This window comes from Scyliorhinus canicula, chromosome 18, assembly GCF_902713615.1.
Source record: "Scyliorhinus canicula chromosome 18, sScyCan1.1, whole genome shotgun sequence".
NCBI classification, from domain to species: domain Eukaryota; kingdom Metazoa; phylum Chordata; class Chondrichthyes; order Carcharhiniformes; family Scyliorhinidae; genus Scyliorhinus; species Scyliorhinus canicula.
The window spans coordinates 63,694,259-63,719,542 of record NC_052163.1 but is presented as its reverse complement, the minus strand read 5'-3'; the positions used below and the strand labels follow the sequence as shown (position 1 = coordinate 63,719,542).

General features: G+C 43.3%; 1 protein-coding gene and 1 long non-coding RNA gene across 6 annotated transcripts in view; one reads left to right on the top strand and one right to left on the bottom strand.

Annotated features, from left to right (window-relative positions):
• The window catches only part of tmem94 (transmembrane protein 94), a 158,270-nt gene extending 138,172 nt beyond the window's left edge, over window positions 1-20,098 (top strand). For 4 of the 5 annotated variants that reach the window (XM_038776370.1, XM_038776371.1, XM_038776372.1 and 1 more), the window contains 5 exons: window positions 501-646; window positions 3,888-3,982; window positions 13,403-13,496; window positions 15,521-15,691; window positions 18,468-20,098. In XM_038776370.1, coding sequence (XP_038632298.1) covers window positions 501-646; window positions 3,888-3,982; window positions 13,403-13,496; window positions 15,521-15,691; window positions 18,468-18,540 — 579 coding nt within the window. In that variant the 3' untranslated portion in view covers window positions 18,541-20,098. Of the gene's footprint in view, window positions 1-500; window positions 647-3,887; window positions 3,983-13,402; window positions 13,497-15,520; window positions 15,692-18,467 lie in introns of those variants that run through there. The other variant, XM_038776373.1, reaches the window with a different exon arrangement.
• Window positions 888-7,138, bottom strand: LOC119952843. The gene is made up of 3 exons (XR_005457899.1): window positions 7,018-7,138; window positions 4,136-4,173; window positions 888-1,269 (listed from the first exon to the last, which is right to left on the bottom strand). It is a non-coding gene; the product is annotated as an uncharacterized LOC119952843 (long non-coding RNA).
• Window positions 20,099-25,284: the final 5,186 nt, after the last annotated feature.

The window sequence follows — 25,284 nt, the reverse complement described above, 5'->3', positions numbered from 1 at the left end:
CCCAGAGCCGGGATCGAACGTGGGGCCGCGGCACCGTGAGGCAGCAGTGCTAACCGCTGCGCCACCGTGCTGCCCCAGGCTGCCAACTTCTAATTGCTATTCAGTCAACCTCAACTTAACTGTTCACATTTGGATATTGAGTGAGGACAAGAGATTGGGCCTGGTTTCCTCCCTGCACATGGTGATTATTGATACTGTGGGGGGGCACTTAACCTTGGATTTCTGAACCACTATTTAATCTGGGAAAACAAAGGCTCAATGTGCTGTGTAATTGATCTTTTTAAATGATTGGATTTGAAGTCATGTAATTGACATGGCTCACGACATCGGATGAATATAAACCATTGTAATCTGTCAAACAGCGGTAAATCGCTTACTTTAATCATTCTTTTGTTTCAGAAAAACTAACGGTAAGTGATCTTAAATAGCAGACTGCTCTGGATATGTAAATTTCTCCTATCTGTGATGATTGTAACATTGTCTGTCTGTTTTGTCTGCAGACTCAGCAGCACTTTCTCGTTTGCTTCCTGATCAAGTTCAGCATTACGATTTTTGCCTTCCTCATTTGCTTTGGGTTTATGCTGCAAGAATTTTGTAAAAAATCCAGTTCTATGGACATTAGCAACTGTTCATCCATAATGAACAGGTGAGTGAGGGCAAGGAGCAATCTGTTAAAACAGTCTGTTTGCCGCTGACTCCTGGTGCATAGCTGCTCCTGGAAAGAGTGTCTTGTATTCCTCAAGCCCCTTATCTGCTCTCATGATATGCCGAATTGTTTTACAGTTAATTAAGTAACTTCAAAGTGTTGTACTGCAAAAAAATAGCAGTGTATGCATACGCAGTAAGGCCCCAAACATAGTACTGAGATAGTGAACATAGAACTTATTTTAATGTTGTTGGCTGGGGAGTAAATATTGGCCAGAGCATCAGGGAGAGACCTCCACTACTTCTCGTCAAATAGTGCCATGAGATCTTTTACATTCAGCTGAGAGGACAGGTAGGGTCTCCGATTAATGTCTCATTCAAAAGAGGGCACCTGCAAATGTGTAGCACTCCTCCGTACTGAATGGAGTTTCAGCTTCGATTTTGTGCTGAAGTCTCTGGACTGGAACCTGGATCTGCAATCTTCTGACTTGCGAGGGAGAGTGCCACACATCGAGTTGGTGCTGACTGAGGCTGCTGAAAAATTTAATCTCTGGGAAAACTGCGTGTTCTTTGTTCATTATGTAGATAGGCGCAGGATGATAATGCAGCTCGGTGTTTCTGATACTGTAAACCGACAGGATGAAAATCAGTTTATTAAGATCATAACCTGGAATGAAAGCCACGATGCACTGCATTTTACCCCCTTTTGAAGACCAAGATATAAATGAGGATGACAAGTAGTGTTTTTCAGCAATAGTCTTGATTGTATCCTCCAGGTTTGTACCCACTGTTGGGCAATTCCATAAAATCCCTACGTTGAGGGCAGTGTGACGCAATGGTCAGCACTGCTGCCTCAGGGCACCGAGGATCCGGATTCGATCCTGGCCCCGGGTCACTGCCCATGTGGTGTTTGCACATTTTCCCCGTATCTGCGTGGGTCTCGCCCCCACAACCCAAAGATGTGTAGGGTAGGTGGCCATGCTAAATTGCCCCTTAATTAGAAAAAAAAAATTCGGTACTTTAAATTTATTTTTAAAAAAGAATCCCAAAGTGCAGAAGGAGACCATTCAGCTCATCGAGTCTGCACCGACCCTTCGAAAGCGCACTCTCTCGACCAATCCCTGTGATGGTGCACATTGATCATAGCCAATCCACCTAACCATTTTTAAAATTTGTTCATGGGATGTGGGCGTCGCAGGCTATGCAAGCATTTATTGCCCATTCCTAATTGCCCTTGACGGGGCAATTAAGAGTCACTCACATTGCTGTGGGTCTGGAGTCACATGTAGACCAGACCAGGTAAGGATGGCAGATTTCCTTCCCTAAAGGACATTAGTGAATCAAGAGTTTTTATGACAATCAACAATGGTTTCATGGTCATCATTAGACTTTTAATTCCAAATTTTTATTGAATTCATATTTCACCATCTGCAATAGTGGGATTCGAACCCAGGTCCCCAGAGCATTAACGTGGGTTTCTGGTTTACTAGTCCAGTGACAATGCCACTATGCCTCCCCCTAACCTAGCCTGCACGTCGTTGGACTGTTGGAGGAAACCGGAACACCCAGAGGAAATCCACGCAGACAGAGCTTGCAGAGAGCATGAGTTGACGATGAGGCTACAGCTGATTGTCCACCCAACACAGGCAGCCTGGAATCCCATAAGTGGCTCTGGATTCCACGGTGAGGATGTGATCCTCTTGGTGTCTAGTATGATCGTTCCTCTTCATGCTTCATTCAACCAGAACTAAAGATGGGCCCATGAGCTCACTGAGTGAAGCTATGTTGTTTCATCTGAAATTAAAGCCTTACTTTTTTTTCAGGGATGTTGTTGAAATGTATCCAGATCGGTAATCAAATGGCAAGTTTATTAAATAGGTGATAAATTAATTGATGGGCTGCAAGCCATGGACTGTTAATTTCTCAATAACCCATCTTAAGTCTATGTGGGCGGAAATGTTCAATCATAAAAATAGTGACTATAAATAACTGCATTAAGTATAGTAGTTATGCTTCATCAATAACATGTGTACAGTGTCTGCGTCTGGTCCTGTGCAGTTTAGTGTGCACTTGTTCAATAGGTGTCACTGTTTAATCAGTGATGCAGAGTTTTTACAGTTTTTAGACATTGGAGATAAGTTTACCCAACAGTTTAGAATGCAAACAGTGACTTTAATGTGTATCAACTCTTTAATATTTGGATGCCGAGTTGCAAAAGATATTTGCCAGTATCAAATTGATTTTGGCAGAACTGGGTGAGATGTATGAAGTGTGAGAATCCTGCTTCTCTGCCACCAAAGTACAATTCTAGATCCTGTCCTTCCAAAATGTGGGCTCCAACCGGAGAGATTATTTTGAACTGTGCAGCAATAAGATTAAATACAAGTGACTCCAGGTCTTTCACTCGCAGTTAAAGGTGCTGGTTTAAGAATTTAACACACAAGACATGTTTGTACAGAAAAGACCTGCACCATTTTCTTGGTACGAACACGTACATACATCCAGTTGTAATGCAAATGGTTTCCTCACTGATAGGCTGAGGACTGACTACTTTAAGCTGTACGGGTTGGTTCCATGAGCAAGCAACAGACATCCTGGATGTTAACCCCAGAGTCTCCATCAATGTAAACATCCTGCTCAAGTTTGACAATACACCCAGCCCCCAAATTCACTTGCTGTAGCATTAAGCACGAAGATCCTGAGTCCGTGCTGATCATAATCAAGGTCATTGCTACAGGCTTCAACATTCCTCAACATTCCTCATCGAGAAAAGAGTTAATAGTCAGTGCCTTCATTCATGATGGCCCCAACCTGGTAGCACCTGGTGTGATATATATCCTGATGTCTCACACAATAACCATGAAAGAAATGTACGAAAGGTGTGCCTGTAAGAATGGTTCACCACCTGCAGGTGAAGTGAAGGAATAGAGCAGTGTCAGTGTGATCACCTATGAATAGTGTATATGATGACTGAAACATGCCATGTAATTTTAAACAGTAGAGCTGGGATATATGAAGTGCTTTACCCCATCCAGTGATGAGATGGATGATCGCTCATTGTTTAGGTTCTGACATCCAAGGTTGCCAGTCTCCAGTCTGCTAATGTGGGCAGTTACTAATATTGGCCAGGCTTAACAAGGAGGGACAGCTTCCGTGTTGCATGCTTTGTCTGTGCAGTGCAGGGGTCTTGAAAAGTGTAAAAGTCCATGTAGCCATATATTGATGCTGTGATTTTATATTAGTTCTGCAGAGGGAGCGGCGAGGTGGTTTGGCAGGGATTCCAATGGCTTATTGCTGGCTCAGAACGTGATGGCCTGTTTCATTCTTCTCCACACAGGTAAGAGAAGTCAGATGCTGTCAGGATGAGCAACAGCCTCGTTTTGCAAATGAGTCCATAACACTAATGCCTCAGGAAGAATCTAGTTTCTCTTTAGAATTACTAACTGTCTGTAGTTAGTTATTGTAACGAATGTGTTGCTTTGCTACTCACCAGATGTGCATAGTTTCTGTACTTGAGCAGCCAAATATCTGCAAAATAGAACAGCTTGGGTTTATTGGGTAACTAAAAATATCAAGTATTGATCTGTAAATTGGCTATCATTTGCATGTTAGAGGTGTCTGCAAACCCAGAATTCACAATTCACAGTGGGGAAAAATTATCTCATTTAAATTGCAAGGCTTCTAGTCTCACTCATTGAAAGACCGCCAGTCCATTGAAAAAATTTGCATTTGAAGCTCCTGTCTTATGTCGATGATAGTGGTTAAGGTGTCGCAAAACCTATTTCTGTTGACTAGATCAAAATGCATCTGGTTTTAGATAGAAACACAGAAAATAGGAGCAGGAGGAGGCCATTCGGCTATTTGAGCCTGCTTCATTGATCATGACTGATCATCCAACTAAATAGCCTGATCCCACCTTCTCCTCCTCCCCTCCCCCTCCCCCTCCCCCCCCCCCCCCCCCCCCCCGGCCATATCCTTTGATCCCCTTTTAACTGCTTCTTGAAAACATACAATGTTTTGGCCTCAACTACTTTCTATGATAGCAAATTCAACAGGCTGACCACTCTGAGCGAAGCAATTTCTCCTCTCTGTCTTAAATGGTCTACCCCGTATCCTCACATTGTGACCCCTGGATCTGGACACTTTCACCATCAGAAACATCCTTCTTGCACTTACCCTGTCTAGTCCTGTTGGAATTTTGTAGATTTCTGTGAGATTCCCCCCTTCGTTCTCCTGAACTCAATCGAATATAATCCTAACCGACTCGATCTCTTCTACTACATCAGTCCTACCATTCCAGGAATCAGTCTGGTGTGTGACGTACATGTTTAACAGCCAATATTTTAGTTTGTTGGTTATATGGTATATGAGAGTAACATTATGCATTTCCGTTCCCTGCCATAATACCGTGCAGGCTCATTATCAGTTGCTATCTTTGTCAAATGTTAATATGAGTAGTTGCATATTTAAGAAACCAAACTACATAGACCAGCTGGAAACCCAATAGTACATCCGAACATACATGATTGGCCATGTTGTCTGTAAATTATCAGACACTTCGACCAGTTTAATAATAAAACGTTTTACCCAAGTGTCCTTATTTGCGAGATGAACAAAGGACAAACACGAGTTCACGGTTTAACCCAATTTTATTCACAATTCTCTCACTCACGCAAAAATATGACTCAGACTGTCAGCTGAGCACTAGGTATTACACACACTTAGTGAAGGAGGCTGGCCAAGCTATGATCACTCAATGTGGCTATCTTCTCTCGGCCTGGAACCCAGGGTACCTTCTTACGATGGTTGTGCCTGGGGTCTCGCAGGTTATTGCCCAAGATCTGTTCCAATGTTCCTTCTTTTGTGCTGGTTCTGCCAGCACTGAGTCATAGGTATATGCCCACAACTGGCCTGAGTTCTATTGTCCCGTCCAGACTTAAACTCATTAATAGGAATAAACCGGATATTCCTGTTCAGCCAGGGTGATTTAGCCAGGGTGATTCAATCAGCATCCGTTGTCCTCTGAAACACTTTTGTCTGACCAGCTATTAGCCTGTTACGGACTTTGATGGCCTCTTTGTTTGCCCTGCTACAAAGTTGATCATCTGTGTCTGGATGTTTGTTACATATTCGTAGAATAGACTTGTTCTTTTGTGTAAACGTGAGTGGGTAATCATAAAGTCCATATAACAATAATGAGTTTGTGTGTTGATTTGAGTGCTCTTGCAGGCGGCCAGTATTGATTCCAGACAGAGTCTCAGTTGGCAGTTTCTGGTCCGGGCCTATGGGTCGTGTCAGCCTGTTGCCAGTACCACAGCCAGCAGGAAAAGATTGATTGGTCCATTAAGATTGCCTCAGACCTAATAATGGCTGGAGCATCACCACTGTACAGTTCTCCTCTTCTCTCAAGCCATGTTAACTTCTGGGATAAGAAACAGACAAAAACCCAAGAAGGCGAAAAGTGCCCTGGTGAATTCCTCTCCGACGCTCTGTATTATTCCCTGGAGACTGGCTGCAAGAGGATGGCTTAAGGAGGTGTAGCTGTAGGTGGGGGTGAAAGAAAAATGTGTGATTTTTCTAAATGGTTTGAGTTACGATGGGAAAGACTGTTACGGTGTGAATGTTCCCAATAAATCTTTCAAGTAATAGTCAGAACACTGATCGCAGAAGTTATTCCTGTTCACCGGGGAGGGTGGCTTAATGATGAACATAGAGCATACAGTGTGGAAGGAGGCCATTCGGCCCATCAAGTCTGCACCGACCCACTTAAGCCCTCATTTCCACCCTATCTCCGTAACCCAATAACCCCTCCTAACCTTCTTGGTCACTAAGGGCAATTTATCATGGCCAATCCACCTAACCTGCACGTCTTTGGACTGTGGGAGGAAACCGGATCACCCGGTGGGAAACTAGGCAGACACGGGGAGAACGTGCAGACTCCGCACAGACAGTGACCCAGCTGGGAATCGAACCTGGACCCTGGCTATCCACTTGTGCTACCGTGCCGCCCCTTAATGATAAACTGACATCTAGATTTACACGGGTTAACTCAAATCCAAGTAAATTTAATTGGTTTGCCCCGAGGTACTGGACGTGGATCAAAGTTTATATGAATAGAATGGCGGATTAAAAAAAACAAGTTAGAGTTTGTGCCGTAGCATGTTTAATTACTGTGGAATTAACAGGATTTACCTCTTTTAGTGCTTCTGTTTAACAAAAGTGCTGCTGTTTGCAGGTGGCATTTGCCACCAGATTAAATCTATATAATCATCCTGAGCAGATAAGACACCAACACATAATTGAGGCATATTCACCGTCCCAACAAAGACAATGCACAAAGAGAAATAGCGTGTGTACTCCATGTATACATACCTTGGATCAAAGATGCATTCATTTGGCTGTCTTGAAAGTAGCTTCCAAATGTTGAGCTCATGCTAAGTATATTTGGTGTAATTTCTGCAGATGGAGGGCAGAATGACGCAAAGCATTGCAGTGAAATCCTTCCTGTGCGGTTTCTAAACCAAGTTCTGGCTTCTGAGGTTCACAAATTATAGAGTCCCGATGAGGGTGGTTCTGTGAGGGTGGGGACAATTGAAAACAACCCTGCCGCCCCAGATGGAATGCACTATCTGACCACAAGCAGTTTGCAAAAGAAAGTGGGTGTGATTGTGGGGCGAGTAGTCACAGACAATCGCTGTTTATCTTCCTTATTAAAAAAGATGCTTTGTGTAAGTTGGAACGAGTTGTGCAATTTTCCATTCTTGAAGAGGTGAGTTTAATGATTAGGCTTGATCCCTTCTTGTATATAAATGCACCAGTTAACAATCCACATTGCTGTGCTATTGCCTTCCAGCCTGTCTCCCAACCTTAATGATACTAACTTGACATAGAGAAAGCTGCACCAAATTGTGAAAACTACTGCTTAATTTGGGCATTAGAATAATAATGAACACTTAAGGAGGCAAGGAGCTGCATTAGGAGTTTGCCCCGGTCCATGCTCTTGAGCTCTGGCTTTGTAACTCTGATAAAGTAATTAAAAAATAAATTTTAAAAAATTCTACGGACTCACAACCCTTTGGGTGAAGAAGCTGCTCCTCAACTCAGTCCTAAATCTGCTCCCCCTGAGTATGCCCCCTAGTTCTAGTTTTATCTGCCAGTGGAAACAACCTCCCTGCTTCTATCCTATCTATTCCTGTCATAATTTTATATGTTTCTATAAGATCCCTCCTCATCTAAATTCCATTGAGTATAGCCCCAGTCTATTTAGTCTCTCCTCATAAGCTAATCCTCTCAACTCCGGAATCAACCTAATGAATTGCCTCTGCACACCCTCCAGCCAGTATGTTCTTTCTAAAGTAAGAAGGCCAAAACTGTATACAGTACTTCAGGTGTGGCCTCACCAGCACCTTATACAGCTACAACATGACCTCCCTGCTTTTAAACTCCATCCCTCTAGCAATGAAGGACAAAATTCCATTTGCCTTCTTAATTACTTGCTCCACCTGCAAACCAACTTTTGCGATTCATGCACAAGTTCACCCAGGTCCCTCTGCACAGAAGCATGCTGCAATTTCTGACCATTTAAATAATCCATTTTGGTGTAATTCCTATCAAAATGGATGAACTCATATTTATCAACATTGAACTCAATCTGCTAGACCCTTACCCACTCACTTAAACAACCTGTATCCCTCTGCAGACTTTCAGTGTCCTATGCACACTTTGCTCTACCACTCACCTTAGTGTCATCTGCGAACTTTGACACATAAGACTCCAGATCATCTATGTAAATTGTAAACAGTTGCGGACCCAACACTGATCCCTGAGGCGCGCCACTAGCCACTGATCGCCAACCAGAAAAATACCCATTTATCCCCACTCTATGCTTTCTGTCAGTTAACCAATCCCCTATCTATGCTAATACATTACCCATAGCACCATGCGCCTTTATCTTATGCAGCAGCCTTTTGTGCAGCACCTTGTTGAATGCCTTCTCGAAACCCAGATACAACACATCCAACGGTTCTCTGTTGTCCACCACGCTCGTAATGTTCTCTCAGAATTCCGCTAAATTAGTCAAACATGACCTGCCTTTCATGAACTCATCCTGCGTCTGCCCAATGGGACAATTTCTATCCAGATGTCTTGCTATTTTTTCCTTAATGATGGATTCAATCATTTTCCCCACTACAGAAGTTAAGCTAACTGGTCTATGGTCTACCTTCTTTTTTTAAACAGTCACATTTGCTGTTTTCCATTCTTCCAGGACCGCCGTAGAGTCCAGCGAATTTTGGTAAATTACCATGAGTGCATTTGCGATTTCCTCTCGCCAACTCTTTTGGTACCCTGGGAGGCATTCCATTAGGGCCAGGAAACTTGTCTATCTTTAGCCCCATTAACTTGCCCCACACTACCTCCTTAGTGATAATGATCGTTCCTAGGTCCCCGCCTGCCATAACCTCCTTGCCAACAATTATTGGCATATTATTTGTGTCTTCCACTGTGAAGACTGACACAAAATAGCTGTTCAATGCCTCAGCCATTTCCTCATTTTCCATTATTAAATCCCCCTTCTCATCCTCTAAAAGACCAATGCTTACCTTGGCTACTCTTGTTCATTTTATGTATTTGTAGAAACATTTTCAACCTGTTTTTATATTCTGAGCTAGTTTACTCTCAATCTATCTTACTTTTCTTTATAGCTTTTTTCGTGGCTTTTTGTTGACCTTTAAAATTTCCCAATCCCCTTGTTTCTCACTAATCTTTGCCATTTTGTGTGCATTTTTTTTCAGTTTGATACACTCCTTTATTTCCTTACATATACATTGCTGGGTTTCCTTTTGCCTACAGTTCTTCCTTTTCACTGGTATATACTTTTTCTGAGCACTGTGAAAAATCTCTTCGAAAGTCCACCACAAAGTCTTTGTTCCCAGTCTACCCTAGCCAACTTCTCCCTCATCCCATTGTAGTCACCTTTGTTTAAGCACAAGACATTGGTATTGGATTTGGCCTTGTCACACTCGATCTGTGTTTTAAATTCAACCATACTATAATCGCTGCTTTCGAGAGGATCCCTAACTATGAGATCATTAATTATTCCTGTCTCATTAGGACGAGATCTAGGATAGCTTGCTCCCTTGTAGGTTCCATTACATACCGTTCGAGGAAACCATTGCAGATACATTCTATGAACTCCTCCTCAATACTGCCCTGACCGACCTGGTTTGACCAATTGGCGTGTAGATTAAAATCCCCCATGATAATTTCAATACCCTTTTTACATGCATCAGTTATTTCTTTGTTTATTGCCCGCCCACCGTGATGTATTATTTGGTGGCCTATAGACTATGCCCATCAGTGACCTTTTCTCCTTATTATTTCTAAATTCCACCCAAATGGATTCAACCTTTTTCTCTGTAGAACCTATATCATCTCTCTCTACCGCCCTGATGTCATCCTTAAATATCAGTGCTACACCATCTCCCTTACCTTCCCGTCTGTCCTTCCTAATAGTCCAAAACCGCTGGATATTTAACTCCTAGTCGTGACCATCCTGCCGTGACCATCCTGCAACTGTGTCTCTGTAACGGCCACTGAAACAAACTAATTCGCGATGATTTGTACCGTCAACTCATTTATCTTGTTTCAAATGCTACGAGCATTCAGGTAAAGTGCCTTTATGTTAGTTTAAATACCTGCTTTATGAATCGTAATTTTATTTTATGCCACAACCTCCTTGCCAACAATTATTGGCATGTTATTTGTGTTGCTGTTTGTCATTTTTATAAATGACCTAGAGGAGGGCGCAGAAGGATGGGTGAGTAAATTTGCAGACGACACTAAAGTCGGTGGAGTTGTAGAGAGTGCGGAAGGATGTTGCAGGTTACAGAGGGACATAGATAAGCTGCAGAGCTGGGCTGAGAGGTGGCAAATGGAGTTTAATGTGGAGAAGTGTGAGGTGATTCACTTTGGAAAGAATAACAGGAATGCGGAATATTTGGCTAATGGTAAAATTCTTGGTAGTGTGGATGAGCAGAGGGATCTCGGTGTCCATGTACATAGATCCCTGAAAGTTGCCACCCAGGTTGATAGGGTTATGAAGAAGGCCTATGGTGTGTTGGCCTTTATTGGTAGAGGGATTGAGTTCCGGAGCCATGAGGTCATGTTGCAGTTGTACAAACTCTAGTACGGCCGCATTTGGAGTATTGCATACAGTTCTGGTCGCCTCATTATAGGAAGGACGTGGAAGCCTTGGAACGGGTGCAGAGGAGATTTACCAGGATGTTGCCTGGTATGGAGGGAAAATCTTATGAGGAAAGGCTGATGGACTTGAGGTTGTTTTTGTTAGAGAGAAGAAGGTTAAGAGGTGACTTAATAGAGGCATACAAAATGATCAGAGGGTTAGATAGGGTGGACAGTGAGAGCCTTCTCCCGCGGATGGAGGTGGCTAGCACGAGGGGACATAGCCTTAAATTGAGGGGTAATAGATATAGGACAGAGGTCAGAGGTGGGTTTTTTACGCAAAGAGTGGTGAGGCCGTGGAATGCCCTACCTGCAACAGTAGTGAACTCGCCAACATTGAGGGCATTTAAAAGTTTATTGGATAAGCATATGGATGATAAGGGCATAGTGTAGGTTAGATGGCCTTTAGTTTTTTTCCATGTCGGTGCAACATCGAGGGCCGAAGGGCCTGTACTGCGCTGTATCGTTCTATGTTCTATGTTCTATGTAACACCTCCATTAATAACATCTCCTGTTATAGTTGTTCTTCTCTTTATATTTTTTCATAACTTTCACATTATGTGAAATTGAACCCGGGTCCCTGACACTCTGAGACAGCAGTGCTCCTCGGACTGCTTGAAGGTGCTGCCCTGCCACTTTCGAGCCTTGGGAGTCAGGCATCTGAGCAGTTGAACACATTAACTTAGAGTTTCCGACAGTTATGTCTGTGCCAGAAAGTTCAGCTGGTCCCACTCCCCTGCCCTTTCCCTGTAACCCTATATTTTGTTTCTCTTCAGGTGCTTATTCAATTCCCTTTTGAAAGCTTGATTGTATCCCTCCACCACACTCAGACTGGGAAGTCTAGATCCTAACCACTCGCTGCACACAGCACTACATAGAGCTCACCTATAAAATATACTGTGCCACCAACTATAACAATTGTGCCTCTTCTTATAGGCCAAGCAAGTATCCCATGTACCATGCAGTGCAGGCTGTTATTGCATAACTCAGTAGCATCTGTCATTCATGAGTTATCTCTGTAGAATCCAGGAACATCATTTTTATTGGTCTTCCCCCCCACTAATAGTTCTGCTCGTGTTCTGTATGCCATCCTCTAATCTTCACCTGAGCACCAAGCAGCTGAACTACGTGGTCACAGCATGGATATTAAATTGGCAGCCTTCCATCTCGTCAGATGATGGTTTGCACTCTGTTGGCCAACTCTGTGCTAAGCACTGCCTGGTATGTCTCCGGAGTCCCACTCTGGCTTTGTGTTCTCAACTGCACCTGCTCCTGAGGGAGACTGGCTGAGAAGGATAACGCTCTCCTCTGTTTTCTCTGTGCCCTTTTCTCCACCAGCTGAACTTTTCATTTCTGATCGCCACCAAACAATCAGCTTTCAGAGGTCACCTCCTTCAGTGACTGTCTCCCAGTTATCAGTCACAATATCCATCATCATCTTAACTCACTTGCTGGTGTCCTTGTAGCAGAGATTTGGACACCCAGGAGGGCATGATCCGGTGACCAGTTCACCATGCAGAAGGTCTTTGGGTACAACGCTGTCATCCATCCAATGTAGCCGAGCAAGTGAGGACATTGTTTACTTGACCATGAGTGTACACTGTTGGAATTAGCAAACTCCAGGACCTTCGACTTGGTGACCTTGTCCTGTCAAGTAACACCAAGGATATGTTTGAGATAGTGGAGGTGGAAACTGTTCAGTCTTTTCTCCTGCCTAGCGCATGTTGTTGCAGTCTCACCACTGCAGAGGAGTGCTCTGAGAACACAGGCTAAGTAGACTGGCAGCTTGGCTTTCTCAATCTGTCCAGTGTTTCCAACACACTCTTTGACATAACAGATGCAGAGTTGTGATTCATGTGTAGATTGCTGGGATTGTGGAGCCGGTATGTGAAACTATCAACAATTTCCAGCATCACATTGCCATTTGGCAATCCATCAGTTTTGACAATGTCCTGGGCCATGACACTTGTCTCCCTGGCGCTGATGATCAAAGCAATCTCTTTTAAAGTCTGAGAGAGGCTGTTCATTTGCCACTGAAGGTGTTCCTCTATATGGACTGCAAGTGTAGCATTGTCAGCTTAGGGCACTCTGATGTTGGAGCATTTTTGTCTTGGATCCAAGTCCTCACCAGAAAGTTGCATAATGGTAAAGCAAACATGACCTCCTCCTTCATTTCTGCCTGGCAAATCTGCTTCTGTTGCTGGCCACTCCACCTGGTGATTAAACATCAAGCAATGTTTAGGTTTCAGCCATATATGCAGAGCCATGAGTCAAAGTACTTGACCTTTATAATGTCTCGGAGTGTTCTGCATCAGCACTAATGTGCAGAAAATACAATGATTCTGTTTTGCAGTTGAGATCTTTTCCAATCTTCTTCTTTTGTCTAATCTACAAGTATAGAAACAATCTGCTTGTACTGATAGTGCACAATGTAGTCGTATTAATTGCTAATGTTCTGTTTCTTAGTGCACAAAGTAGATGCATTAGTTGGTAATTTGCTGTTTCTTGGTTGCAGTATGCATCTCCATCAGCCATGTTCATCGGTCCAAAACACTGTGGAGGAAAAGCCCCTTTAGCAACTTATGGTGGTGCTTCACTCTACCTGTAGTGTAAGTATCATCAGTTAACTGTACTTACAGCCTTAACACGTTAGGTAAGGTGTAGTGAATGCCGGATAGAGATTCCCCCTTCTGTGTGCTACCCACCACTCCCAGTTGACATATAGGGCAAGGTAGAGTTTGCCCGTTACGATACCATCCCTGCTGTCCAACCCTACACTTAATCCTGAAAATATATCTAAACGTAGTCTTAACAAGTTTCAATAACAAGAAAACAAATCTAATTTGTATTCACTGTTTACTGTAGTGAGATGAGAACTTATTTGAAAGTAAGCTCCGACGTTTATCTCACTTCTGCTTCTATGACTTCTCTTAAATACCGTATGATACAAGTTGAAAACCTTGAACATTAAGGAGATTTTAATTCGTACATGGGTAATAAGGAATGAGATACAATTTAAAACTGTTTGATGGTCCTAGGCCCAAACACCTTCAGTTACTTCTTGAATGATCTTGGGGAGTCCACTGAGGATTGCACAACATTCAGCACTATTCACAACTCCTCAGACACTGAAGCAGTCCATGTCAAATGCGGCAAGACCGGGACAATATTCAGACTTAGGCTGACATGAGGCAAATAACATTTGTGCCACACAAGTGCCAGGCAATGGCCATCTCCAACAAGTGACAATCTAACTATTGCCCCATGACAATCAATGGCATTGCCATCTACAAAAAATGCTGACCTAGCCAATGGCGCCCAAATCCCATTAATTAATTTTTTTAGAACTCTTCCCTTACCTTTGGTCAGTCTAATCTTTGCTGTGTTCTAAGTTGCAATGCATTTCTCCATGACCGTTGGGAACTCAGGCCCACAGCCATATGTCATGAGACTGTCTGGGATTCATAACCAGAACACTGTGGTGATGGGAAAAGGTAGTTTTTTCAATGTACCTTAAACTAAACTTGCAAAATATATTCAGAGACTTGTCCAATCGCAATCCTGTGTGGCTTTGAGTGGTATGTGACTGGAAGGGTCCAGATTTAATTACTGCCTTGGGTGCATTCCAAGCTCCCAAGGAGCTACAATTGACCCCCTCCCCCCCCCCCCCCCCCCCCCCCCATCTGAGGTTAGGGGCAGAAATCGATTTGGGCTTCTCCTACTATTGTTCCTGTGATGTCCGTAAAACATAGTATGTTGGAAAGGTCAGTCTTGGACACTGATTTGTTTTTGCCTTCATTATTGATGGCTTGCTCACACTCTCTTATGTTATCCCCATGCGTAGCAAATGGTCACCATGCCTGTAGAATGAAGCTGGCAAGAGTTAATGTCTTGAGAGGAGAATTATTCAGGGGGGGAAAGATAGCCTGGGACCATTGATGGAGTTATTTAAAGTTAGGAAGGGATTTAACCGGGTAAGATATTTCCACATGTGGGGAGTCCAAAACTCGTAAATTCTATTCGGGATTCAGGAGAAATTTCTTTACCAGAACGATGAGAACATGCGCGCGGCTGCATGAAATAGTTGGGAAGATAGCTGTGTTTAAAGGAACCTAGACATGGACATGAGTGAGAAAGGAATAGAAGGGCAGCACGGTAGCACAAGTGGATAGCACTGTGGCTTCACAGTGTCAGGGTCCCGGGGTTCGATTCCCCGCTTGGTCACTGTCTGTGCGGAGTCTGCAAATTCTCCCCCTGTCTGTGTGGGTTTCCTCTGGGTGCTCCGGTTTCCTCCCACAGTCCAAAAATGTGCAGGTTAGGTGGATTGGTCATGCTAAATTGCCCTTAGTGTCCAAAAAGGTTAGGAGGGGTTATTGGGTTACGGGGATAGGTGGAAGTGAGGGCTTAAGTGGGTCGGTGCAGACTTGATGGGCCGAATGGCCTCCTTCTGCACTGTATGTTTTATGTTCTTGGTGAGGTTAGATGAAGTATGCAAATAGCTTGTTTTTGTGCTGTGAAATTCTGTACAAGTACAAATGTTGGAGAAATTGTCTTGCCAAAGGACAATTGGACTTGCGAGCCTGACTCTTGGCCTCTCATTGAATTTGTTTCCTCTGCTGCTTCTAATCTCCAGGATAGTGGGCCAAATCATATTGGTGGTGGTGGATTTAAAACTCTGGAAGAATATGGATACCTCATTGACCTTTGATGTGAAGGATATCCCACTGATCTCTTGGCTCATTGGTTTCCTGTCTGTCATTCTAGTGATGTTTATTAATGAAGTGGTCAAGCTACATGAAATTCGGTAAGTGCACAAGCTTAAAGGTGGTAAGAGGCTGGTACCTCCGATGTTCATTGTCGGTTTATAGCCAGTGCCATTCCCACAGGCAACTGGGGACTTCCTCAGCACCCGTGGCAAAAGAATATTTGTCTTGGAAGATGCAATGTTTCTATGGGAGAATTTCATTCTGTTTTTTTTTAAAAGGACAATCTCACCTGTTGAAATGTTATTGTAAATTTATAAAATCATTAGTACTTTTGCAGAATCAATTAATTGAGTTACAGATGATCTTGGATCTCCTGGGTCGGCCATTAGATATTGCAGAGTGCTGAGTTACTACACTCCCACCTCTCTATCTTGCAGGAAGCTGCACTGTCCTGGGATAATGCCTCACCCACCTCTGCGGTATCCAACAAGGATGCTGTGGTGTATTATACCCACTCCCACAGAGTGGTGCCGAACATCTTGGGGTGGCTCGTTGCCCTTTTTATTTTAAAACTCTTCCTTCCTCTCTCCCCCCTTGAATTTGTTTTTCACCTTTTAAACATAGAATTTACAGTGCAGAAGGAGGCCATTCGGCCCATCAAGTCTGCACCGGCTCTTGGAAAGAGCACCCCACCCAAGGTCCACACCTCCACCCTATCCCCATAACCCAGTAACCCCACCCAACACTAAGGGCAATTTTAGACACTATGGGCAATTTAGCATGGCCAATCCACCTAACCTGCACATCTTTGGACTGTGGGAAGAAACCGGAGCACCCGGAGGAAACCCATGCACACACTGGGAGGATGTGCAGACTCCACACAGACAGTGACCCAAGCCGGAATCGAACCTGGGACCCTGGAGCTGTGAAGCAATTGTGCTATCCACAATGCTACCGTGCTGCCTTTCTTTTGGCTCATTTGTCCTACCTCGTTCCTTACCTCCCTCAGTTCTCCATTCCTTTTGAAACATGGTGAAGAAAATGCTGCATTGATTGTACACTCGATGTTTATATGGCTGAAGGCCCTTCATCGTACAGGTTTGGCAGCATTTGGTTTCCATTGGGTTTACTTTGGCTTCTCATTTATTCCTTTGAACCTTGACGGCACCCTACAATTTGGCCCCTTTAAACTCCGCGCTGGCAATTTTCATAACCTCTCCTCGCAATTTGGTAGCATGTGATTATATGGAGCTAAAATAACATTGACTTGTTTCTTCAGGATTGGAAACATCTTCTGTGTGCTATCTGATTTTGAGTATACTTTTTCTGGTAACAAAATAGGTACTGTTGAGAGGGCTACAGGTGAAGGGAGAAATTAAAGGACTGAATTTCAATCCTGCAGCCAAAGCATGGTTCCTATTGGTTTGTTTCTCTCTCAGACTGACTGACCCATTAATCCCTCAGTCTGGTATCTTAGTCTGGTCAGCATGTATGCTTGACCAAAAAAGGCTCAGAAGGTGAGCAATTCAAACTGTGATGGTAGGCATTGTAGTTTAGTTGGTTACGTTATTGGACTAATAATCCAGAGAATGAGAGTTCAGATTTAAACATGGCAGTTTAAGAATTTGAATTTATTTTTTTCCTTCAAAAAAGCTGTCCATTGTTCTAAGCCCTTACTCTCTCTTATTAAGCCCGACCACACATTAGGTCAGGTCATCTTTCAGTTGGTAACTCTACTGCACTTTCTCTGTGATGAGCTGCTTACGCATCGTCCACTCGGAGATGATGGTGTCAGTGGGAAAAGGAAAGACTTGCGTGTAGCACCTGTCACGATTAGCTGACTTCTCAAAGTCGTTTACAACCACTCAAGTACTTTTGAAGCATCGCCACGGTTTTAGTCTGGCAGGAAATCTGGCAGGTATTTCCTGTGAATTTACCCAAAAAGTGAAGAAAAAGATAGTTACCCTCTGAGATAAGCAGTGATGTTTACCTTAAAGTAAATTGTTTCTTTCGCTGCTGACAGTCAATAATTCTTTTGCAAACGTGCAAGGCTGATGAACGCTGTAAATAAATTCTTGTGTTCATCCAAACAAAAAATTGCACTTGTGCATATTTCACACCGTAAAAATGCACGGGAGCATAATCAAGACACCAAACTAAAGAAAGAAACATTAAGATTGTGGCCAATGGTCTTGTCAAAGGGATGGGCTTTAAGCTGCATCTTAGAGGAGAGAGAGAGGCAACAAAAAGTTTGGAATGCGATTAAAATGTAGGACCTAGACAACTAAGGACATGGACACCAGGAGGTGTTGAGCATATGCAAAAATAACATGAGGGCAGAGATCTCGGAGGGTTGTAAGAGCTGAAGGAGGTTACAGGGATGGGCTGGTGCGAGGTTGCTGAGATACGTGAAATTGAGGATGAGAATTTTTTAATTGAGGCATTTTCAGACCACTGGACAGTGCAGGACAACTTGTCAAGTTCTCAACACTGATCGGTTAAATGTTTTAATGGGATATAATTTGATCTTCTCATGCTGCCAGCATTTAACATCAGGCAAATAAGCCTGCGTGAAGCTCTGTTAGTTTAAATTACCTTGCAACACCGCAAACTGAGAAACGGTTGTGTGTCCTTGTACATAAATCATAAGCAGATTATTGTATGCCTCGATAAACAATCTGGCAGGGGATGTGGGGTGTGATAGTTCTTTGTGATCAATCGACTGCTCAGACCAAGAGACATCTCATGCAGTCTTTTTTTAAATTTCCATTTTTTAAATCAATTTTCATGAATTTAACACTTTGCTGGATTAATTAATGTTTTGTGAAGAGAAAAAAATAAAAATACCCACTCGTTTGCCTCCTGTTTCTTCAGAGTACGAGACCGTTACCAGAAGAGGCAAAAGCTACAGTTCGAAACCAAGCTGGGGATGAATTCTCCGTTCTGATGCTGGGATTGCTGTTAGAAAGCTACATCGACTACAGGGAAGCTCCTCAACTGACTTAGTTATGTCAGGATATTCAGTCCGAGCTGTACCCGGGCACCAGATTATTACTGCATGAAGACTTCAGAACCGCACTGGAAGTTGCCGGCCTCGTGTCTAGTGAGGGGTTTAACCAAATATCCTCGGACAGAGATACACTGGGCATAAAGATACGGAATGTGGTACTTTAGGAAGTGACACCTTCAAATGCACGTTAGCACAAACAAACGGGAAAAGATTAATTAAATTGATGTACCCTGCTGTGAAGTCTGAATACGTTCCTCCAGTCATTGGAATGCGCGCAACTTTAACATACTGCCTCTTTCCACCAAGCATGTCCATTTGGCTGTGTGGCTCAGCAGTTGCACCACAGCGACAGGATGAGGAACAGGATCAGTGAAAAGCTATGAGATGGGCTATAACTTCACAGGCAAATTGTGGAACCTGCCCAAGGGGGATAATTGTAGGGTCGTCTTTACTGATCTGGGGGTTTGGAATCCCAAATCCATGCACCTTGGCAGCATTCAATGGTGTAATAATCTCCTGTGGTGAAGAGACCGCCGCCCTTAAATGTTTGTTACAGAGCAGGAGTTTCCTCTGTCTTTTTTCATATTTCTCCCCCTCAAGCGGATTTCCTCCACCAGCCAAGCCAGTGGGCAATAGGAAGGTTGCCTCTCCCCCCCTCTTCCACTCTTGGTCTATTTACAAGCTCTTTGGCGATGCTTTTTATAAATTTTTAAAGAAAGATCTATGGGTGATTAGCTCCAGGATTCTGGTCAGAATTTGTCACGTCCAGCTGTGCACATCCACCACTTGGGGTTGTGTTTGAGTATCAGACTGTATTTATTTGAGAGGGTGTAATAATGTAAATTGTACCTGAAGTAATTCTACTGTATATTGTTTGGGGTGAAGGGAGGGTCTGGTGCTTCAGGTTGATGTTTGCCTGCTTCAACTCATGTTTGTTCATTTAAAGGAACACTGTGAAAAGCATTGACTGTACATGTCACCTGGATCGCTCGTTGCCGTCATGCCTGTGGCATCTAAATGATCATAGTACTGGCCAAGCCCGTGTGTTCACATGCTATCTACACAACAGTTCTCTCTCTCTCTGCCCCCCTCCCTCCCCCACTCCTCACTGCAGCAGATAACAGCTTTATGTCACACCACATTGAATTAATGCTGAAGTCAATGAAGTTGTTTTTGCATTCCCACATCGTCTGAAATAAAATGCCCACTGGGTGAAAGACACTGGGTAAAATCAGCTGCTCAATGTCTGTGACAAACTTGAGAAGCATCATCACAGCTTTTATATTGGAGCGATTGTGGTGGCTGAGCAGGGTGGGGGGTACAATGGACCCATATTAAAGTTTGCTGTGCCCCCTAGTTTAAAGTGAAGGTGATGTAAGACATTCTGTCCATTTGGTAAGGATTGAAAGACTTCACTTTCTGATATGGAATAAAAAAGATCATGTTCAATGTGAAATAGAGATTTGGGCCATCCAATATTAAATTGATAATACTATGAAATATTGGTCATCTTTTGTCATAGAAACTTAGGAGTTTGCTGCCACTAGCTTAGTTCCTAACTGTTCAGGCCCCCCTCCATTTTCTGATGAGGCTGTTGTAATTATGATCAAATTTTCCTGTTATCGTTGCCCTTCTCTCCAGCTTCCATTTACTTCTACTTGTTGCTGTTTAATGTTTGAAACTATTTTATATTTCCAGAGAGAAGCATGTCAACATTTGCACTAATATAGTGAGCACAGTGCAAGTGATACCACTGCAGTATTTGTGCCAATAGGAGATGTAGACTTCCACATGCGAGGTCTGCAAATATCACCGAGTTGAGTTTGTGCTCTCTCTATTACTCACATACACTATGATATAGAACATAGAACATAGAACAGTACAGCACAGAACAGGCCCTTCGGCCCTCAATGTCGCGCCGAGCCATGATCACCCTACTCAAACCCACGTATCCACCCTATACCCGTAACCCAACAACCTCCCCCTTAACCCTACTTTTATTAGGACACTACGGGCAATTTAGTATGGCCAATCCACCTAAACTGCACATCTTTGGACTGTGGGAGGAAACCGGAGCACCCGGAGGAAACCCACGCACACAGGGGGAGGACGTGCAGACTCCACACAGACAGTGACCCAGCCGGGAATCGAACCTGGGACCCTGGAGCTGTGAAGCATTTATGCTAACCACCATGCTACCCTGCTGGACTCCTCCGTTTCCAATGTGGAAGAATTTAGCAGCACATAGTGTGTAAAGCAGTACAAATGAAGGAGTTGGCACTAATGACACATTGTGATCTTACAAGTGCACAGTGGGTGTGAAATGTTATTTTTACCCAATGTGCACTCTCGTCAGTGCATTTCGGCGTGCTGGTGTTTTGAATCTAGCAGAGAAGGGAGTGTTGATGAAAGCAGTTGAGGTTAAGAGATGGGAACATTGCCTGCCTGCTCCACAAATGTGAACACGTGACTGCGTCAAATCTGATCTCTTGCAACACTCTTCAATTCCGCGATTAGAAAAAATTGTTTGCCTTTGAAAGACCACAACAACTCATCCCAAGAATATCATCATGCTCTTGCATTTGTGGTTAGCACTGCTGCCTTACGGCGCCGAGGTCCCTGATTCGATCCCGACTCTGGGTCACTGTCCGTGTGGCGTTTGCACATTCTCCCCGTGTTTGCGTGGGTTTCGCCCCACACAACCCAAAGATGTGTAGGGTAGGTGGATTGGCCACACTAAATTGCCCCTTAATTGGAAAAAGTGAATTTGGTACTCTAACATATATTTTTTAGAAAGTAAAAAAAAATATCATGCTCTTGCACTTGTACTTCAGTGTGACTGATGGTTTGGGGTTTTGCCTTTTAGACAAGAAACCAGGCATTCTTTGATTGTGAAGCTAATTTATGTAACAGTCCTGTAAGAATTCATCAGGTTTTATATTAAGATCCATTATGTGCTTACTATGGCCTTTTCATTATCATCACAATGTTGCAAGTGTTCGTATTAATTTGAAGCCCAACTTTTCCCCTTCTTCCCCACTGGATGCCGCTAGGGTGGTGCACGGCAGATCCGACCCCACCCCCTTTCCAGTTTGTTTTACTGTACATGACACGGGAGACTGAGGCAACCTGCTCCCTGGGTGTTGTCTCCTGTTAGTGATGGCCCAACCAGGAATCTATTGTATGAAATGCATCAAGAGTGGCATAGCGACATCAAAATTTTGTGTTTACACTTAATTTTAACTTGTACATGTTTCGGGGGATGGTGTAGTTATAGGTCTGGCCCTAAAATCATACCTTTTCTGAAGTACTGAAAGATCATTGCTGACGGCAATCTGAGAGTTTATTAAAAGTTCCAATGCTGAGGCAATGTCAACCAACCAAGTGGCAGAAATGAGTGACACCCACTTGCAAATTGTACCCAGGACCTGACTACCCCAATAGGAGAGAGATTGTGCTATAATGCCCCTGAAACATTGTCCTTGTAAAATCTGCTGGCGTCAGGCAAAGATTCTTAACCAAGGTTTAACGTGACCAAAACTAACCTTTTAAATCCATGATAAAGAGACACGATAACCTGAACTGTCCAAATTGGGGAATGTTTGTTTTGCTTTGGTTGAAGGTGGCCTTTGAGAACACAAAGGTTGTTGTAAATGTGCAAACAGGCTTTGGGTTCAAATCGTGCTGGTATCACTTCAGACAAAAGCCCCAGTTCTTCGGATCCCTGTGTCCTGTAACTTGATGGAAGCAGCATAAAGTCCTTGGAGGTCATTCATGCAGCATGTAGACCATGCTGCAGGATAGGAAGTGCCTTCCTGGAGAGCTTCCAGTTACCCCGTGATCTGGGAGTGGTGGTATGGAGAGGAGATGAGCTTGACTTACATTGTCTGCCTATTTGAAAGAGAGGCAAGTCCGACGGCCATCATCATAGATGTTCATAGAATTTACAGTGCAGAAGGAGGCCATTACCAAATGGCACCCTACCCAAATGAAGCACCCTACCCAAGCCCATACCTCCACCCTATCCCAATAACCCAGTAACCCCACCTAACACTAAGGGCAATTTGGACCCTAAGGGCAAGTTATCACGGCCAATCCACCTAACCTGCACATCTTTGGACTGTGGGAGGAAACCGGAGCACCCGGAGGAAACCCACGCACACATGGGGAGGATGTGCAGACTCCACACAGACAGTGACCCAAGCCGGAATCGAACCTGGGACCCTGGAGCTGTGAAGCGATTGTGCTATCCACAATGCTACCGTGCTGCCCATTCGAGACTAATCACTCCATTCTGGCCAAAGGGTGCAGTTTTTGTGGTGGGCCCCCAGTCAGCTTCTCCGTTTCCTGAAGTGCGACACTGCAATGTCTCTGCACTGCCTCAGCCGTGTCAACTGGAGGGAGACTTTTGTTCAGAGGGGGGTTAGCCAGCTAAGATTCCGGTTCCAGTGCCAGTCACAGCAGAAAGAACTCTTTGCTGGTACACCAGGCAGATTACGTCCCATTAGTGTAATCCAACTGAAGTGCCTCCTTATAATGTTGCCTGCAAATTAGTGTCTTCGAACAATTTGTTTTGAAACTATGCAATACAATTTTAATTTGTCGAAGCTTTTATGTTTAAGAAATGTTCCCCTCGTATCACTACAAAAACATCTGTACAGCCTGTTTCCATTTGAAGCTTGTCATTGAGTTATAGAAGCAGTTTGGGATGAACTTCATCCTGCAGCCCTGTCACTACTACTTTCTGAATATTGCCCCATCAGAATACAACATCTGACCTCTGCATACTCTCCCACGATGCCAGGGTTGGTGTAGGCAATCCCTGAGGACAATAACAAGTGCCAGCCTTCACCCTTCCTTCCTATGATGGGTCACATTAGCTTTGCACTGTACCATGCTCCCAGCTTAGCAGCTGATCTTCCTGTTTTGCAGAAAACGTGAAAAGGAATTTCAAAATATTTGTACAAGTATTTTTGCAGGGTCAGATCAAAGAGTGTGGTCAAGAAAAGAAGCCTCTACTTCTGCCTGATCTTTTAAAGTTATATCTGCTTGCACATTAAAAATATCATAACTTTGCAATGAAAACAAATTTTGTAAAAGTTGTTTAGAATGTTTTTTTACACGAGGATGATGTGCATTTCTATTACAGCACAAAGATGCAAAGTAGTGTTTCAAAATTTTCTGTGCCATTTTAAACTTGCAGGCCATAAAGTACATTTTCTGTGCCTCCTTAAATTGTTGCAGGCCATAAAGTAATGTTAAAACAATCTTGCGGGCAATTCCATCCTACTTGTAAGTTCAACGGTTATCTGCTACTGGCCTTTTCATGTCAAACTTTGTAGAGCCCTTAACTTAAACTATTAGTAACTCACTATGGCCTACGGACTATGGGATGGCGCATTCTGGTTATTCTTTTGAGGTGAAATTGCCTGGTAAATGATACATGCATTGAAACAGTTCTCGTCTCAAATGTTCATTTGTTTCTGTATTGCCCTACTTTGGGTTGTTGACTACTGCCCTCTCCTAAATCAAAGTCTTTACTGTGAAAGTGGAATTCGCCATTCCCAGAGGACCATAGGCTGCTCTCCCATAATTATTTGAATGATGTTTTGGTACCAATATGTTTCGAATGATTCCCACTGCATTGAATGAAGTTGTGGTGCACTCCTGATATGTGGTAGTGCTGTGTTCCGGGGAGATTTTGGATGCTGAAACTCTGCACTGGTTCAGGTTTTCATCTCAAATTTTTAATGTCCACTGTCAGATTTGAAAGAGTTAAAATGGATTGAAGATTGCGAAAACTCATGGACATTGATGGGCAGAGTTGTATGAAGTGTTTGCAACATTACATCACTAACACATTTCTAACTTTTTGAATGGGTTGTCTGTCAAGTTTGAACAACTGAGCTTTTTACAGCATTTAATCAGAATGTTCATTCCATTCGATAGCAGCATCTGTCCAATGTTGCTTTGTGAATACTAAGCCAACAAATTTCTCACTAGTTGGAAGTTATGTACAGATCAGGGATGGGATGTTATCTAAAAAAAGCCCTACTTCTCCCCTTCCCCACTCCAAACAAATGTTATCAGTCCTAATGTGATCATTAGTTTGCTTTCACTATTCAAAGTTGAATTTTTACGTTGCCCTCTGATTATAATTATGGTGGAGTTTCCTTTTTCAAGGACAATCTGAGCACAATTGTTCAGAGCAGAAGTGTATCCTAACTGCTTCTTTTGCTCCATAGTTTTCCAAAGAAAACCTTTCTCATTGGGATTGACGATCAGCATGTTGCCACCATGTCAATCCCAATTGCAATAAGGCTTGTGACCCACACTAACTTGCAAATGCACATCCCAACACTTGATTTTCATTATCAACGGTACCAGCCATTTCTTGGAGGTAGTAGTGAGGCTTTGATTTAGTAATGGTGGATGTGAGACCCATTCCGATATGCAGTAACGCCACATACACAAACTTGACTCAGTGGCATTTTATAAATGTACATTGTGTAAAATGCTTAGAGATATTTAATAATGTCAACTGTTTTGTTGAATTTTAGTATGATCAAAGCTTGTAACTTGTAAATACTGATTGCAATGGCAATAAATAGCATCTTTGTACTGTTCCGTCTCCAGTTGATCAGTATGGCACCCTGCCTTGGTTTCGTCCTTCAGTCACAG